We start from the raw sequence: 18,757 nt of genomic DNA, 5'->3' as shown, positions 1-18,757 counted from the left end.
AATTGTGTGCCGCCTCATTGGTCTCCCGGTCACGGCCGGCTGTGACACAGCCTGGGATCTAACCAAGATCTGTAGTGACACAGCTAGCACTGTGATGCAGTGCCTTAGACCGCTGCACCACTCAGGAGGCTACAATAGCGTAAAAATAAGCATGAGCGAATGTAAGTGTTGTTAAAGAACAAATTCAGCAGTCATATTTACTAAACGGATAATGCATACATGAATAAACCACCTCTTTGTGCTACCACTGGTGTTAACTGTCTCATTCTAATATCACTCATCACCAATATGATCACAACCAAAGCAGTCTTCCACCAAGCACCAGTCTCCTTACCTGACCAGTGGCTGAGGGTTTCCTGCCACCCTGCACTCCAGTCTGATGGGGTGTCCCTCTGCCACCTCCTGACTCTTCAGCTTCTGGGTGAAGTGTGGCAGCGACAGGTCTCCATCTACACATTGAGCTCCACTGTGCTGCTCCCCCATCAACTGGGCTCCACTGTGCTGCTGCTCTCCCATCAACTCATTCACACTCATTAGACCAGAGACAACTGGCACCCCGGTCACACTCAGTGGAGGGACACCCGTCACACCCGTTACGCCCATCATGCTTGCTGGCTGGGTACCCAGGCCTGGCTGGCCCTGCTGCGCCGCCACCTGTTGGGTGAAAGGCTGTGGAGGGACAGAGGCAAAGCCCCGGGGGGCCAGCCGGTGGCTCTTAGGAGACAGGTACCCGCTGTCGGGAGAGGAGGAGTCTTCCTCCCCCTGTTGCTCCAGCCGAGTGGAGCCTTTAAAGATGGAGGACAGCTCCTCGATGAAGGTGGCGGCGCGGCTGCAGAACTCCGTGGCTGAGGCAGCCCGTTCATTCAGCTCCAAGCCCTCATGGATAAGCCGAGGCTTGTCCTGTTTATAGACTGGGGTGATGGTCTTGTGGCAGACAAACTTCTCAGGCGAGGCCGTGGCTTCGAAGGTGGCCTGTATGGGCCTGCTGAGGTGGACACTCTGGCTGGAGGTGACTTTGACTGAGTGGCTGTCGTCCATGGGTGAGACTTTTGTCTGATGGGGGAAGCAGGGACTTTTGGTCAGGTATTCTGTGGTGTTGAAGGGGGCAAGGGAGGGGTGGTAGTGGAGAGCCGGCTCCTGGGTTTTGGGAATAGGGGAGACAGGGTCCACCCAGTCTTCTGCGTCACTGAAGGCCTCCCAGGCCAGGTCCAGGCTGCGGTTGATCTCGTCTTGGCTGAGAAAGGCAGTAAGGTCTGGAAAGTCCCCGTCACCAGCATCCAGCTCCGCCATAGAGTCCAGGTACAGATCCCCATCAGACGAAGCCTCCGAGAACACGCCCCCGTCTCCTTCTGGAACCCCACGCCCATCCTTCATAAGCAGAGAGGGGGGGAGGGACTGGTTCCAGCTCCCGTCCTGCATCCTGTAACACACACACACAAACATGACATTCAGTTAACACTGTAGATACAGAAAGACACTAATGGTAAGCTATTCACACATCCACAGTACATAATAATAAGTAAATAAAATGAACCCACACTCCCTCACAAACCAACAGTTGCTCAGTTGTGATGACTCAGGCTAGCATTCTTTCGGGACAGCTGGTGGGTATTTACAAATGGGCTTTCCGGAGGTCAAAGTGGACTTGACTGGCATTTGTCACCATCCCTCCCTCTATTCTCACCCTAACTGTATATTTCCCTGACTCTCCTCTCACTTCCTTATTCTTTTCTATCTCTGTCTCTCTGCAACAATTCACTGCAAGCATAGAGTTACAAAAGTTAACATATACAGTACCAGTCCAAAGTTTGGACACACCTACTCTTTCAAGGGATTTTCTTTATTTTTACTATTTTCTACATTTTCTAAAATAATAGTGAAGACATCAAAACTATGAAATAACACATATGGAATAATGTTGTAACCCAAAAAGTGTTAAACAAATCAAAATATAGTTCATATTTTAGATTCTTCAAAGTAGCCACCCTTTGCCTTCATGGCAGCTTTGCATTGTCTCAACCAGCTTCATGAGGAATGTTTTTCCAACAGTCTTGAAGGAGTTCCCACATATGCTGAGCACTTGTTGGCTGCTTTTCCTTCACTCTGTGGATCAACTCATTCCAAACCATCTCAATTGGGTTGAGGTTGTGCGATTGTGGAGGCCTGGTCATCTGATGCAGCACTCCATCACTCTCCTTCTTGGTTAAATAGCCCTTACACAGCCTGGAGGTGTGTTTTAGGTCACTCTCCTGTTGAAAAACAAATGATAGTCCCACTAAGCGCAAACCAGATGGGATGGCATATCGCTGCAGAATGCTGTGGTAGCCATGCTCGCTAAGTGTGCCTTGAATTCGAAATACATCACAGACAGTGTCACCAGCAAAGCACCCCACACCATCACACCTCCTCCTCCATGCTTCATGGCGGGAACAACACATAAGGAGATCATCCGTTCACCTACTCTAAGTCTCACAAAGATACGGTGGTTGGAACCAAAAATCTTATATTTGGACTCATCAGACCAAAGGACAGATTTCCACCGGTCTAATGTCCATTGCTTATGTTTCTTGGACAAAGCAAGTCTCTTCTTTTTATTGGTGTCCTTTAGTAGTGGTTTCTTTGAAGCAATTCGACCATGAATGTCTGATACACGCAGTCTCCTCTGAACAGTTGATGTTGAGATGTGTCTGTTACTTGAACTCTGTGAAGCATTTATTTGGGCTGCAATCTGAGATGCAGTTAAGTCTAATGAACTTATCCTCTGCAGCTGTGGCAATCCTCATGAGAGCCAGTTCCATCATAGCACTTGATGGTTTTTGCCACTGCACTTGAAGAAACTTCAAAAGTTCTTGACATTATCCAGATTGACTGACCTTCATGTCTTAAAGTAATGATGGACTGTTATTTGTCTTTGCTTATCTGAGCTGTTCTTGCCATAATATGGACTTGGTCTTTTACCAAATAGGGCTATCTTCTGTATACCCCCCCCTACCCTGTCACAACACAACTGATTGACTCAAATGCATTAAGAAGGAAAGAAATTCCACAAATGTACTTTTAACAAGGCACACCTGTTAATTGAAATGCATTCCAGGTGACAACCTCATGAAGCTGGTTGAGAGAATGCCAAGAGTGTGCAAAGCTGTCATCAAGGCAAAGGGTAGCAACTTTGAAAGATCTCAAATATAAAATATATTTTGATTTGTTTAACACTTTTTTGGTTGCTACATGATTCCATGGGTTATTTTATAGTTTTGATGTCTTCACTATTATTCTACAATGAAAATAGTAAAAAAAAAAATACTAATTCACACTCATTAGACCAGAGACAACTGGCACCCCGGTCACATTTTGCCAAACTTTTGACTGGTACTGTAATTCTATTATAATTAGTTGTGTTGTCCGTACACTGCAAAACACTATATCAACTAGATCGCCAGCCGCACAAACACACAAACCCACACCTGTTCACGCCAGCGTTTCCATTAGGAAAATGTGACGCCGAACAACGTGACCAGGAAGATTTAAATTTTCTGTCCATTTGAGAAATTTACCGGACAGGTACATTGCATTCAGAAAGTATTCAGACCCCTTGACTTTTTCCACATTTTGTTATAGTACATTCTTATTTTAAAATTGATTAGATTATTCTTTTTCCTCATCAATCTACACACAATACCCCATAACGAAAAAGCGAAAAACAGTTTTTTAGAAATGTTTGCAAATATACTGCTCAAAAAAATAAAGGGAACACTTAAACAACACATCCTAGATCTGAATGAAAGAAATAATCTTATTAAATACTTTTTTCTTTACACAGTTGAATGTGCTGACAACAAAATCACACAAAAATAATCAATGGAAATCCAATTTATCAACCCATGGAGGTCTGGATTTGGAGTCACACTCAAAATTAAAGTGGAAAACCACACTACAGGCTGATCCAACTTTGATGTAATGTCCTTAAAACAAGTCAAAATGAGGCTCAGTAGTGTGTGTGGCCTCCACGTGCCTGTATGACCTCCCTACAACGCCTGGGCATGCTCCTGATGAGGTGGCGGATGGTCTCCTGAGGGATCTCCTCCCAGACCTGGACTAAAGCATCCGCCAACTTCTGGACAGTCTGTGGTGCAACGTGGCGTTGGTGGATGGAGCGAGACATGATGTCCCAGATGTGCTCAATTGGATTCAGGTCTGGGGAACGGGCGGGCCAGTCCATAGCATCAATGCCTTCCTCTTGCAGGAACTGCTGACACACTCCAGCCACATGAGGTCTAGCATTGTCTTGCATTAGGAGGAACCCAGGGCCAACCGCACCAGCATATGGTCTCACAAGGGGCCTGAGGATCTCATCTCTTTACCTAATGGCAGTCAGGCTACCTCTGGCGAGCACATGGAGGGCTGTGCGGCCCCCCAAAGAAATGCCACCCCACACCATGACTGACCCACCGCCAAACCGGTCATGCTGGAGGATGTTGCAGGCAGCAGAACGTTCTCCACGGCGTCTCCAGACTCTGTCACGTCTGTCACGTGCTCAGTGTGAACCTGCTTTCATCTGTGAAGAGCACAGGGCGCCAGTGGCGAATTTGCCAATCTTGGTGTTCTCTGGCAAATGCCAAACGTCCTGCACAGTGTTGGGCTGTAAGCACAACCCCCACCTGTGGACGTCGGGCACTCATACCACCCTCATGGAGTCTGTTTCTGACCATTTGAGCAGACACATGCACATTTGTGGCCTGCTGGAGGTCATTTTGCAGGGCTCTGGCAGTGCTCCTCCTGCTCCTCCTTGCACAAAGGCGGAGGTAGCGGTCCTGCTGCTGGGTTGTTGCCCTCCTACGGCCTCCTCCACGTCTCCTGATGTACTGGCCTGTCTCCTGGTAGCGCCTCCATGCTCTGGACACTACGCTGAAAGACACAGCAAACCTTCTTGCCACAGCTCGCATTGATGTGCCATCCTGGATGAGCTGCACTACCTGAGCCACTTGTGTGGGTTGTAGACTCCGTCTCATGCTACCACTAGAGTGAAAGCACCGCCAGCATTCAAAAGTGACCAAAACATCAACCAGGAAGCATAGGAACTGAGAAGTGGTTGACTTGGAGTTACATTGTGTTGTTTAAGTGTTCCCATTATTTTTTTGAGCAGTGTATATAAAAAAGATTTACATAAGTATTCAGACCCTTTGCAATGAGACTTGACATTGAGCTCAGGTGCATCCTGTTTCCATTGATCATCATTGAGATGTTTCTACAACTTGATTGAAGTCCACCTGTGGTAAATTCAAATGATTGGACATGATTTGGAAAGGAACACACCTGTCTATATGAGGTCCCACAGTTGACAGTGTATGTCAGAGCAGAAACCAAGCCATGAAGTCAAAGGAATTGTCCGTAGAGCTCCAAGACAGGATTTTGTCGAGGCACCGATCTGGGGAAGGGTACCAAAAAATGTCTGCAGAATTGAAGGTCCCCAAGAACACAGTGGCTTCCCATCATTCTTAAATGGAAGAAGTTAAGAACCACCAAGACTCTTTCTAGAGCTGGCCACCCGGCCAAACTGAGCAATCAGGGGAGAAGTGCCTTGGTCAGGAAAGAGACCAAGAACCCGATGGTCACTGACAGAGCTCTAGAGTTATTCTGTGGAGATGGGAGAACCTTCCAAAAGGACAACCATCTCTGCAGCACTCCACCAATCAGGCCTTTATGGTTGAGTGGCCAGACGGAAGCTACTCCTCAGTAAAAGACACATGGCAGCCTGCTTGGAGTTTGCCAAAAGACACCTAAAGGACTCTCAGACCATGAGAAACAAGATTCTCTGGTCTGATGAAACCAAGATTAAACTCTTTGGCCTGAATGCCAATCATCACGTCTGGAAGAAACATGGCACCGTCCCTACAGTGAAGCATGGCGGTGGCAGCATCATGCTGTGGGGACGTTTTTCAGCGGCAAGGACTGGGAGACTTGTCAGGATGGAGGGAAAGATGAACGGAGCAAAGTACAGAGAGATCCTTGATGAAAACCTGCTCCAGAGCGCTCAGGACCTCAGACTGGGGCAAAGGTTCCCCTTCCAACAGAACAAGCTTAAGCAAACAGCCAAGACAATGCAGGAGTGGCTTCGGGACAAGTCTCTGAATGTCCTTGAGTGGCCCAGCCAGAGCTCGGACTTGAACGCGATCGAACGTCTCTGGAGAGACCTGAAAATAGCTGTGCAGCAACACTCCCCATCCAACCTGACAGAGCTTGAGAGGATCTGCAGAGAAGAATGGGAGAAACTCCATCTCTGCCAAAGGTGCTTCAACAAAGTACTGAGTAAAGGGTCTGAATACTTATGTAAATGTGATATTTCAGTTTCTTTTTTTTTATTCTACATTTCTAAAAATTCCCAAATCATCGCAATTAGGTTAAGGTTGGGTGATTGTGGAGGCCAGGTCATCTGAAGCAGCACTCCATCACTGTCCTTGTTGGTCAAATAACCCTTACACAGCCTGGAGGTGTGTTGGGTCATTGTCCTGTTGAAAAACAAATGATAGTCCCACTAAGTGCAAACCAGATGAGATGGAGCTAAGTGTGCCTTGAATTCAAAATAAATCACAGACAGTGTCACCAGCAAAGCACCCCCAGACCATCACACCTCCTCCTCCATGCTTCACGGTGGGAACCACACATGCGGAGATCATCCGTTCACCTACTCTGCGTCTCACATAGACATGGCGGTTGGAACCAAAAATCTCAAATTTGGACTCATCAGACCAAAGGACTGATTTCCACCGGTCTAATGTCCATTGCTCGTGTTTCTTGGCCCAAGAAAGTCTCTTCCTCTTATTGGTGTCTTTTAATAGTGGTTTCTTTGCAGCAATTCGACCATGAAGGCCTGATTCACGCAGTCTCCTCTGAACAGTTGATGTTGAGATGTGTCTGTTACTTGAACTCTGTGAAGCATTTATTTGGGCTGCGATTTCTAAGGCTGGTAACTCTAACTTATCCTCTGCAGCAGAGTTAACTCTGGGTCTTCCTTTCCTTTGGTGGTCCACATGAGAGCCAGTTTCATCATAGCTCTTGATGGTTTTTGCGACTGCACTTGAAGAAACTTTCAAAGTTCTTGATGTGTTCCGGATTGACTGACCTTCATGTCTTAAAGTAATGATGGACTGTCATTTCTCTTTGTTTATTTGAGCTGTTCTTGCCATAATATGGACTTGGTCTTTTACCAAATAGGCTTATCTTCTGTATACCACCACTACCTTGTCACAACTTTTAACAAGGCACACCTGTTAATTGAAATGCATTCCAGGTGACTACCTCATAGCTGATTGAGAGAATATCAAGAGTATGCAAAGCTGTCATCAAGGCAAAGGGTGGCTACTTTGAAGAACATCAAATATAAAATATATATATGTCTTATTTCATAGTTTTGATGTCTTCACTATTATTCTACAATGTAGAAAACAGTAAAAATAAAGAAAAACCCTTCAATGAGTAGGTGTGTCCAAACTTTTGACTGGTACTGTAAGTCCATTGATTCTTGAGGAATATAACTTATAAATCCCTCATGAGCTTAGTTCAACAGTCACACTCCATGAGAACCCAAAATATAAGCTTGTTTTTCTCTAATATTTGTAAACATTGTAAAGGTAAACAAACACTGTATATCCTCATAACATGGTTAAAACAATAATGTTGATATCATGGATGGTCAGTCCTTGCATCCATAGCTCTGTCTATTCATCTGAGAGTGGTTACATTTCTCCAGGCCTCCATGACAACAAAATCACAAACAACAGAGTAGGGCTGGCTAATAAGTCCTTAGTTTTGGGGTCATGCTCAGGTAAAACAATTTGGATAATCTACACTTCCATATTTCCAAGTCCTATTCTTGAAGATCAAGGGGTATAACATTTATTGGAATTCTGGTAGACTTTGGTTTTTAATGTAAAGATATAATTGAATCGTATTATTATATATAGTAGAAAGCGATGGGTTAGAAGAAGCCTACATAACCAAACCGTAAAGTAAAATGTAACATCCATATATGGCCAGATATGTAAACTTTAACATTGATTTATCTTGCAATTGTCATGTCCTGACCAGTAAAGGGGTTATTTGTTATTGTAGTTTGGTCAGGACGTGGCAGGGGATGTTTGTTTTATGTGGTTTGGGCTATGTATTTAGGTAGAGGAGTGTTTGGTTTATGTGGTCCGGGGTTTGTTAGTCTATGTTCTATGTTAGTATTTTTCTATGTTCTATCTAGTCTATTGTATTTCTATGTTTAGTTAATTGGGGTTGGACCTTCAATTGGAGGCAGCTGGTTATTGTTGCCTCTGATTGAGGGTCCTATAATTAGGAGTTTGTTTTTCATGGGTTGTGGGAGATTGTTCTTGTTTAGCTGTTTGCATGACAAGACTGTCAAGTTTGTAATGTATACGTGTTTTCCTTCTTCACAAAATAAAAAGGAGATGAGTGTACATTTTCCCGCTGCGTCTTGGTCTCTACCCTACGGCACCCGTGACAGCAATAGATTTAGTTCAATTGGTAACATACATTTTTGTCTTCTTCTAATGCCTCTTAAAGGGAAAGTAATCTAAAAGTAACTGAAAGTAATCAGATTACGTTACTGAGTTTGGGTAATCCAAAAGTTACGTTACTGATTACAATTTTGGACAGGTAACTAGTAACTAACGGATTACATTTAGAAAGTAACCTACCCAACCCTGGTTGTAACGTAACAAAATGTGGAAAACGTCAAGGGGTCTGAATACTTTCCGAAGGCACTGTATGTAGAACTCACAGAGAGAGAGAGAGAGAGAGAGAGAGAGAGAGAGAATGAAAGAGAGAGAGAGAGTGAAAAAGAGAGAGAGTGAAAGAGAAAGAGAGCGAGAGAATGAAAGAGAGAGAGAGAGAGTGAAAAAGAGAGAGAGTGAAAGAGAGCGAGAGTGAAAGAGAGAGAGTGAAAGAGAGTGAAAGAGAAAGTGAAAGAGAGAGAGAGATGCACCTTCACAGAGGAAAAGGGTTTGTTTTGGTCATAACCAGACATTTATGAAACTCTTCGCAGACAGTGATCAGTATCTCAAGCACAGCTCTGTGTGTTATGTACAGTAGGCTACATCTACATGTGAGCTCCGTGACTATATTGTAGATGACGGTACTGTACAGACTTGTATGCAATAGGCTCGTCTGTATAAAAGTGAGTGTGTTTGTGTGTCAGTGTGGTATATACAAGTGTGACATTCTGCCTGCCATGGCGTCCAGGAGACCAGCTGTTGTTGTTTTTATTCCCCTTGGGCTAAGTTTCACAGCAGCAGTACAATTCCACCCTAAAAAACGGCCCCTTTAAACACACACACTACAGTATAGCACATACAGGAGCTCACACAGGACACACAGATACATACACACATATGTATTCACAGTCAGGAACACAAGGGACAGTATTCTCTTCAGAGCCTGTTATTTTCCATGTGGAAAATAAGTAATCTATACAACATTGATTCATTATGAATGGGGAATATTTTTTTATATTTTAAACTGATTGACAAAAAGTCAATGGCCACTGTCAATGGTCATTGTAAATGCTGTCAATGACAGAATAGAACAGAGTACGTCAATTAGGCTATCACTGTTCAATAACTACTTACTTATTACTGACTTTGTAACGTACTTTGATGTAATGGTAATATTGATTGAAAATAAACACATTTTCCTTGCAGTTCTGACACTAACTGGATCTCAAACGCAAAGTGAATATCCCCACATACACTAACAGTAAACACGTATCTAGAGATTTCTCTAAGCGTCTTTCTAATATCACCACCCACTGGGCACATACTGGTTAAATCAATGTTGTTTCCACGTCATGTCAATGAAATTACCTTTAACCAATGTGGAATAGACGTTGAATTGACGTCTGTGACCAGTGGGAAGTTCGAAGGATCTCGTGGTGCTGATTAAATGAAGGAAACATCATCTCCAGGACATTCTACTAATATTGTCAACAATAAATGGTAAATAACAGCCTCACCTTCAAGTTTTTCTCCAAAGGTATTGTACCAGTCTAGTGTTTCCAGTTCTCTCTTAAGATTATCTGTGTGAGAAAGTCAGAAGCGTCTCTTTCCAGCAAAGTAGCTTTTTTCGGTCGGGCAGTGAGTGGGAGCACTGTGAGCAGGTCTAGGGCCACTTGAGCGGTGCCTCCAGAGTGCTGTCCCATCTGTCCCAGCGTTTGACCGCTCACTGTGTCAGGTTATATTTGGCATCGGGCTCAGGTTTCACAGCCAGAATGCTGCTGAGAGAGAGAAGAGAGAGAGAAATAATTAGAAAGAGCGAGTGGGGGGGGGTATATGAGGAAACCGCAGGGGAGTAATACTTTCCACTGATTACAATATATACAGTACTTTACACACAGAACGAAATACTCACACATACACACTCTCTAACACGTGGAACTGGGAGTCTTTTCACTTTGTACCTCAACATGTTGCACTATCAAACCTACAAAGCTGGTGGTCATGAAAGATGAATGTACTCTGCTACCTGCACAGTATGCATCTGTCTGTACCATAAATATGGGGGAGGAGGAAGGCCAGGCTTTGTCAGTCACAGTATGGGTTAGGGTTAGGAGCTGATGCTAATCTTGAATCAGAGCTTGACATCTCCCTTTTCTCTCCGCTGTAACTCTGCCTCCTCTGTGGCCAGTGGAGTTGACTCATTGACCTGAGACCTGCCACTGAGCCTCTGAAGAAGCTGTTATTAGTATAGACTCTTCAGTGTATGAGCGTTTTCTGCACAATGGAGGTTGGGGGCCAGGGTAACTTATGGTCCAAGCAATGCTTTCTCCTGAGCCCACATCCTCTCCATTAGCCTTGAAATACTCTCTTTCCTCTCTCTGCAGGCTGTTTCTCACTGATGCCTCTGCCTTATACCCTGAGTGACAGGTAGTGACAGTTTTCTGCTTGAGCCAAATTTGCTCGGCGAAACTAAGGTTGGGTTGGAAGGGCACAGACACGTTCTGGCTCTGCAGCCCCACTTGGTTAATCTGTGGGCCGTTATGGCAGACGGTTGGTCCTAACAGCACAGAGCTATTCCGGTTCTCCAACTACTGATTAGAGTTAAGTGCTAGTTACAGGGCAGGGAGGAATGTCCATTGGGACAGCTCTATCAAACCAGAAATCCCCCTCACACACACACTGGCAAACCACTGACACCAACACCACTTCTCCATCAACTGTCCCACAGCACCAACCCTTCATTCACTGCGCCAGAACACACACCCCACTCATCTTTTCAAAGCGCCATGGACTTACACCATCCATCTTCTATATTGAAATAGCTTAAGTGTACCTTGTTGAGGGTATAATTTAAAAATAACTGCATTAATTGGTGGTGTCTTCGAATAGCCTCGCTCATGGTCTGGCAAGAATAGAACTGGAGCTTTTCCAATCTGAGCGTCCTTTCAACTAGACTAGAGAACAGTTTACAGACCGAACTGTCAGTTAACACTTATGGTCATTTACCACTTCAACTTTTCAGAAGTATTTCATTTTTTTAGCTCTCACATTGATGATAACCATTTAAACTCTAGGTGGGTCTGTGTCCCAATCATCCAAAGGGGCCATCATCCAACTACACGAATGCCCAGCCATTAATGAGATATTGTATTTGGTCATCTAATTTCATTTTTTACTGGTGAATTGTTTTATTTTATTAAATCTACACGCATTGACAATAATATCTAGCTAGCTATCCCCAAACAGCAGTTAGATAGTAGCAGCCAAACGAAGAGGCGATCTTTTTTTCAGCAGCACAGTAGTTTAGTTTGTCCTTTCAATTTCCCCATTGCTTGTATTTCATTGGCTACTCAGACTTGAAGACAATTGGTCAAGACTTATGTCACGGCGCTTTCAGCAACGAAATGCGAATATGGAGCTAGCTAGCTATAAACTGTTATCGTTAGTAGCAATTTTGAAAGTAACGTAGTTGGTCCTCAGACATCCCAGCACAGTAAAATGCCATACACTGGCTATTTCTTTCCCCTCGCAGTTGTTGTTAGCGAGTTGACTTAATTTAGCAAGCTAGCTATTGACAAGTCAATTTTACAAGACAATTGTTGATCAATTAAACGTCAACTAGCTAGCTAATATTTTAATCATTATTACAATGTTGCTTCTTGTCACTGGCTAGCATAGCTTGCACGCGTTGGCAATCTATGTAGGCTAACAGTGATAAAGGTGTCTTCTACTGTTGTGTTTTTGTTCTGTACCTGTCTCAATCTCATCGGGCTAGTCTCGTCAGAGAGGTAGAGGCACATCCTCTCATTATTATAGTAGATCATCTTTGATCTCGTTCCCCTGACGCAATTAACCTGGGGACCAGATTATAGGATAGGTGTCACTGCCAGCCTCTAGTCTGGGCTATTAGAGATTATTTCCAAACTCTCAGACACTTGTCATTGACACATTTAGCTAACTATTTCTTTAATAAAAAGTGCAGCAAATCTGTGCCCCCTGGCATGATCTTGTTAATGCTGCTGTATTCTATTTTCAGTACACAATAATGCCTGCCTTTCATCAAGTGGGGGAGAAGCAGCTCCCAAATCCAGTTCTGTGTATGGCATAGTTTCCAAAGAGGGATCTCATTGCCCTCGCAAACACTGCTGGCTAGGTAAGGAGAGAAACACACCCACACTTTCATACCCAGATCAATACCAGATCACATCAGTTTATTATGGGAGTCATCTGTGTGTCAATCTATGTTTGTGTTGTAGCTGCTACTGCATCGCCTTGCACATTTCCAGCGTGTTTGGAGTTTGCCACCCAATGAGAATACGGGAAAGGAGATTGCTGCGCTTGTTTGGAGACCTGATGGCAAGAGATAGACCTGAATGTCTCAAGTTACTTATCACATTGGAAGCATATGTTATGTTACATTACCACTGTTACAACAATAAACCTTCACACACTCAACACAACACATTTACTACAGCACAGTGTGTCAGCCTCTGCATTTGTTCACTGCTTATCTAATGTGCGTCCTCTGTTTTGTGTTCAGTCCTGGCCTTTAGCCTCGGGGACACTTAAGCTGGTGGTGCTGTGTGATGCAGAGAAGGCAGAGATCCTTCACCTGTTCCCAGTGGAGAACCCTGTGCCCTGCATGCGCTGGATGGAGGTGCTGGAGGAGAGCAGGTCTACAGGGTGGGAGGAGTGGTTACACTAGATACTTTTGAGTGTGTCTGAACTGTGTAGTGAAATATAAACTTTGTGTCTTTCAGTGTCCTCAACTCATTCTACACCTCTGAAGATGAGTCCAACCTTTTTCTTCCCAAGTTGCCAACTCTTCCCAAGAGGTAAACGTGTCTTTATAATGTCACTGACGAATCAATCGTTTGTCATTTATTCAAGTCAAATATATTTTGGAGAACTCTTGGTTCTTGTGTTAACACATACTTTACAGCATTTAGCTTGTTTTGCGGCATCTGCCCCCTACTGAAGACATGTTTTGTTTATTCTTAGCTACGGTACTATATCAAAGATATTCCGGTATGTTTATGTATCTTCAGCGACAGCAATTCATTTAAATTATATTTTAGACAACCTTCTGCACTAGGATACATTTTCTCATAACCAACCCTCCGTCTTGTAGCGAGGAGAAGTCAGACGAGATCCTGAACCTTATGGGAGAAGGGAAGTGAGTGATGCAAGTTTCACATGCTTTATTATGGAAGATTCAGTTAACACACAATCTCATGTACACATCCTCACACATCCGTCAAGTGTCTGCAGACTAAACATCCTGGTTCTTGGTGGAGGTTCTGGCTTTGTGGAGCTGTATGCCAATGGGATATATAAGATTGCCACTTTACCAGGGGTAATATTGTACTCGCACACTTATGCACTGGTTCACCCACCCACTCTCTGCAGTGACTACACAACTATGCTACACTAAGAAACCCCTTAGATAGTTATGTAACTAACAAGATTCTCATCATCAAGTCCATGGGATGTGTCATATCCTGTGTCTGTCCGGTGACCTGAAGTCCCTGTTTATCATCACAGAAATCAGGTCAGCTGACAACGACCCGGAGATCTGCTACATCCAGGTAATCAGTTATGCCCACATTTAAGTGAAATGTAGTATATTTCTGACCCATCATGACTGTCATCTTCTATACTGAACAAAAATATAACCGCAATATGTAAAGTGTTGGTCCCATGTTTCATTAGCTGAAATAAAAGATCCCAGAAATGTTCCATATACATAAAAAGCTGTGCAGAAACTTGTTTACAGCCCTGTTAGTGAGCATTTCTTATTTGCAAAGATAATCCATCCACCTGATATGTGTGCCATATCAAGAAGCTGATTAAACAGCATGGTCAATACACAGGTGCACCTTGTGCTGGGGACAATAAAAGGCCACTCTAAAATGTGCAGTTTTGTCACAGAACACAATGCCACAGATGTCTCAAGTTTTGAGGGAGCGTGCAATTAGCATGCTGACTGCAGGAATGTCCACCATAGCTGTTGGGAGATAATTGAATGTTAAGTTCTCTATCATAAGTCACCTCCACTGTCGTTTTAGAGAATTTGGCAGTACGTCCAACCGGCCTCACAACCGCAGACCACGTGTAACCACGCCAGCCCAGGATCTCCACATCCGGCTTCTTCATGTGCGGGATCGTCTGAGACCAGCCATCCGGACATGAGGAGTATTTCTGTCTGTAATAAAGCCCTTTTGTGGGGAAAAACTTCTTCTGATTGGCTGGGCCTGGCTCCCCAGTGGGTGGGCCTATGCCCAGTTGTGTGAAATCCATAGATCAAGGTCTAATGAATTTATGTCAATTGACTGATTTCCTTATATGAACTGTAACTCAGTGAAATCTTTGTAATTGTTGCATGTAGCGTTTATATTTTTGTTCAGTATATATTCTTATCTTATTTGAGCTCTTTCACTATGTATGCCTGTTGTGTCCTCCAGCTCGACACAGGGCTGCTGTCCCGCTGGCTCCCTGAGGTCACCAGGATGGCACACAAGTTCACCCACATCTCCACTCTGCTGCAGGTCAGTGCCCTCCTTATGTAACTAATATGGCAAGATGTCTCCTCATAGTTCATTTTTCCATAGAGATATGAGGGCATTCATCAGACTAGTCTGGCCATTGGTCTTTCTCTCTCGATCCAACTTATTCTGTCTCTCTCTATATCTTTCCTTCGGCACCTGCGTCTCTCGCTCTCTCTCTCTCACCAGTATGTGTGAGACTTGGGAGGATATCCTCATGCAGATGGACCTTTGGCTCACTAAGTTCGTTCAGGTCAGTGGTCACTGTTAGTTCAGTCTGCCTCAGCCCATTTTCCAATAATGACAGCACCCCTAAAAGGCATGATCTGAACCAATTCCTGTTTTTAGGAGAAGAACACCAGGACACAAGTCCAGGATGAGTTTCTAGAGCTTCTACTATGGGGACGATCAAGGTGAGAAAAGTGTCCAATGACTTGTACGCTACCCTGTCCTCCACAGAACATGCTTTCTACCTAAGTAATACCACATCCGCTCGGGCCTTATATGGCCAATATACCACGGCTAAGGGCTGTTCTTATGCACAACGAAATTCAGAGTGCCTGGATACAGCCCTTAGATGTAGTATAATGGCCATATACCACAAACCCCCGAGGTGCCTTATTGCTATAATAAACTGGTTAGCAACGTAATAAGAACATTAAACAAGCAATTTTTTGTAATGTCCGTGGTATACGGTCTGATATACCATGGCTCTCAGCCAGTCAGCATTCAGGGCTCAAACCACCTGGTTTATAATAAGTAATAGATCATGTAGTTGAGCCGTGAGCACTAATGCAAAAATATGTTAAACATTTGAGATGTAGTGATTCAAAGTGTCCTGTAGGTGCCACTGCAGGACATCATAAACCTCATCTGACATTGAAAAGACTGATATAGCGATGTCTAAGGTTTTTTATGTGCAGACTAACTAAATTCTCTATTTTTAATCAGCCCAGAACCACAGTTCTCTCCTCATGAATCAGCTGACCGTCAAGGTGAGCTGAATAATAAAGTTTGAGTATGTTGGTAATTTTGTAGCTTTGTAAGACTGATGTGATTTGTTTGTTTCATAGCGGCTGAAGAAGCTGGGCCAATCTATAGAAACCTCTTACTCCAGCATTCAGAAGCTGGTGATCAGCCACCTACAGAGGTTGCAACTCAGCTGACATTAATAATTATCTCTTCTCTTATCCTGACCCATAATGCCCTTTTGTGGACCATACAATGCAAATGTCAAGAACTTGTATCTAATGCCAATCATCCCCTCTCTTTTCCTCTCCTTTCTACAGTGGCTCAGAGGTCTGTTGTACCACCTCCTCAGTGAGGTGTAGGGGATGTCTCTATGGAAACAGATGTCCCAGCCTCTATGCCTGGACGACGCAGCTATAGGAGGTACAGTGCTTAGATCCTGCTTAAACTGACTGTGGTATATTTTCTGATAAAAAGAAGATTAAAGTGGATGTAATTGCACAATGAATTAGTCTGTGATAAGATCAGGGCTGGCACTCATTGATCATTTGCATAACTGGACCATTTGTTTGAAGCTTGTTTCTAAGCTGGATTTTATTTCAAATGAAAGTTATGTGAATATTTATGTTTTGTTATAGATCCCATTACAGCTGTGGGTTCATTCACTTTGAAAGCCAACAAACTTCTACAGTGAGTGGCTCAGTTGGTAGAGCATGGTGTTTGCAGCGCCAGGGTTGTGGGTTCGATTCCCACGGGGGACCAGTACAGGAAGAAAAAAAAAGTTATGAAATGTATGCATTCACTACTGTAAAGTCGCTCTGGATAAGAGCGTCTGCTAAATGACTAAAATATAAATATTATTGATATGCTATTAGAATAGTCTTTTGTCCTCATAACACATTTTGAATCATTTAAAATGGAAATAATTTCAAAATGGAATTGACTTCATCCCTGGTGTTTGTTAAATCTCTCATCCTCATGTTATTCCTCACTGTCTCTCTTACTCAGAGTGATTGACAAGAGCATGAAGAACTTCAAAGCTTTTTCCCGATGGCTGTATGTAGGCAAGACCTCTTGAGATATAGCACCTTTTGGTGACTGGACGGTACATTTAGTATATAGAAAATAGAATTGGTTATTAAATGCAAGTGTTTTAATACAGTACCTTCAGGAAGTATTCACACCCCTTGACTTTTTCCACATTTTGTTGTTACAGCCTGAATTAAACATTTATTAAATTTAGATTTTGTGTCACTGGCCTACACGGACAATACCCCATAATGCCAAAGTGGAAATATGTTTTTAGACATTTTTACAAATTCATTAAAAATGATAAACGGAAATGTCTTGAGTCAATAAGTATTCAGCCCCTTTGTTATGGTAAGCCTAAATAAGATCAGGAGTTAACATTTGCTGAACAAGTCACATAATAAGATGCATGGACTCTGTGTGCAATAATAGTGTTTAACATTATTTTTTAATGACTACCTTATCTCTGTACCCAACACATACAATTATCTGTAAGGGTCCTCAGTCGAGCAGTTCATTTCAACCACAAAGACCAGGGAGGTTTTCTAATGTCTCACAAAGGGGGTAAATGGGTAAAAATGAAAATAGCAGACATTGAATATTCCTTTGAGCATGGTGAAGTTATTAATTATTATTTGGATGGTGTATCAATACACCCAGTCACTATAAAGATACAGGTGTCCTTCCTAACTCAGTTGCCGGAGAGGAAGGAAACCGCTCAGGGATATCACCATGAGGCCAATGATGATTTTAAAACAGTTGAAGTTTAATGGCTGTGATAGGAGAAAACTGACATTGGATCAGCAACATTGTATTTAGACCACAATACTAACAAAGGACAGAGTGAAAAGAAGAAAGCAATAAAATATTCCCAAAAATGCATCCTGTTTGCAATAAGGCACTAAGGTAAAACTGCAAAAAATGTGGCAAAGAAATCCAACATGACAGAGCTTGAAGAATTTTTAAAGAAAGACTCACAGCTGTAATCTCTGCCAAAGTTGCTTCTACAAAGTGTTGACTCAGGGGTGTGAATACTTTATGTATTTCATTGAATAAATTTGCAACAATTTCTAAAACCATGCTTTCACTTTGTCATTATGGGGTATTGTGTAGATGGGTGAGAAAAATAATCTAGCCAATGACACCCTCTCCTGTGACAGAACGAAAGAGCTGTTTGACCAGAAAGGGACAAGCATCGTCTGTCTGTATGTATATTTTATTTTGTCTGTGATCAGTGTTCTCTGACACACTTTGTGTCCTTTTTTTTGCAGTACCTGAAGGATGAGGATCTAGTATCTGCCCAACATCAAGGGGAACCAATGGCTGAAGTTTCTGCAGGAGAGAACACACTTGAAAGGTGAAATATAGCCTTCATCTCAACTATAACTAGGCAAGAAGTGTGTGGTTATTTCCATGTTGTAATTAGATGGAGGATGTTTCGTTTGGCATTGTATTTCTCTATTTTTGTGACTGATTGCCTTACTGAACTGACATTTTTCCTGATTGATTTGTTTATCCAGAGAGCCGCTCCTCTTCCCTTCGTACCCTCAGAAGTCCTTACACTTTGTGAAGAGAATGATGCAGGGGGTGACTGAGTTGTGCCTACAGAAAGTCTAACACACACACACACACACACACACACACACACAACACACTAATGAATTAAGCCTAATGCAGGGCTGCTTTTGAATCCCAGAGCATGTAAGTGGGCGAGTGGGA

The 18,757-nt window shown here is 43.2% G+C and overlaps 2 protein-coding genes and 1 long non-coding RNA gene across 3 annotated transcripts in view; 2 read left to right on the top strand and 1 right to left on the bottom strand.

Annotated features, from left to right (window-relative positions):
• Positions 1-10,233, bottom strand: part of LOC106584205 (palladin) — a 143,626-nt gene extending 133,393 nt beyond the window's left edge. The window contains 2 exon segments of the mRNA XM_045705935.1: positions 335-1,420; positions 10,013-10,233. Of these exon segments, the coding sequence (XP_045561891.1) occupies positions 335-1,419 (1,085 nt within the window). The 5' untranslated portion in view covers position 1,420; positions 10,013-10,233.
• A 3,025-nt stretch (positions 10,234-13,258) lies between these two features.
• LOC123723836 (uncharacterized) lies at positions 13,259-14,066 on the top strand. The gene is made up of 3 exons (XR_006761463.1): positions 13,259-13,330; positions 13,627-13,671; positions 14,040-14,066. It is a non-coding gene; the product is annotated as an uncharacterized lncRNA (long non-coding RNA).
• An 860-nt stretch (positions 14,067-14,926) lies between these two features.
• LOC106584078 (anaphase-promoting complex subunit 4-like) lies at positions 14,927-17,022 on the top strand. Its single transcript, XM_045705903.1, has 5 exons — positions 14,927-15,043; positions 15,230-15,293; positions 15,389-15,453; positions 15,992-16,035; positions 17,018-17,022. The coding sequence occupies exons 1-5, from the start codon at positions 14,940-14,942 to the stop codon at positions 17,020-17,022; spliced, it is 282 nt and encodes a 93-aa protein (XP_045561859.1). The 5' UTR covers positions 14,927-14,939.
• Positions 17,023-18,757: the final 1,735 nt, after the last annotated feature.

Source organism: Salmo salar, chromosome ssa23, assembly GCF_905237065.1.
Source record: "Salmo salar chromosome ssa23, Ssal_v3.1, whole genome shotgun sequence".
Lineage (NCBI taxonomy): Eukaryota > Metazoa > Chordata > Actinopteri > Salmoniformes > Salmonidae > Salmo > Salmo salar.
This window is presented reverse-complemented; position numbering and strand designations above follow the sequence as displayed.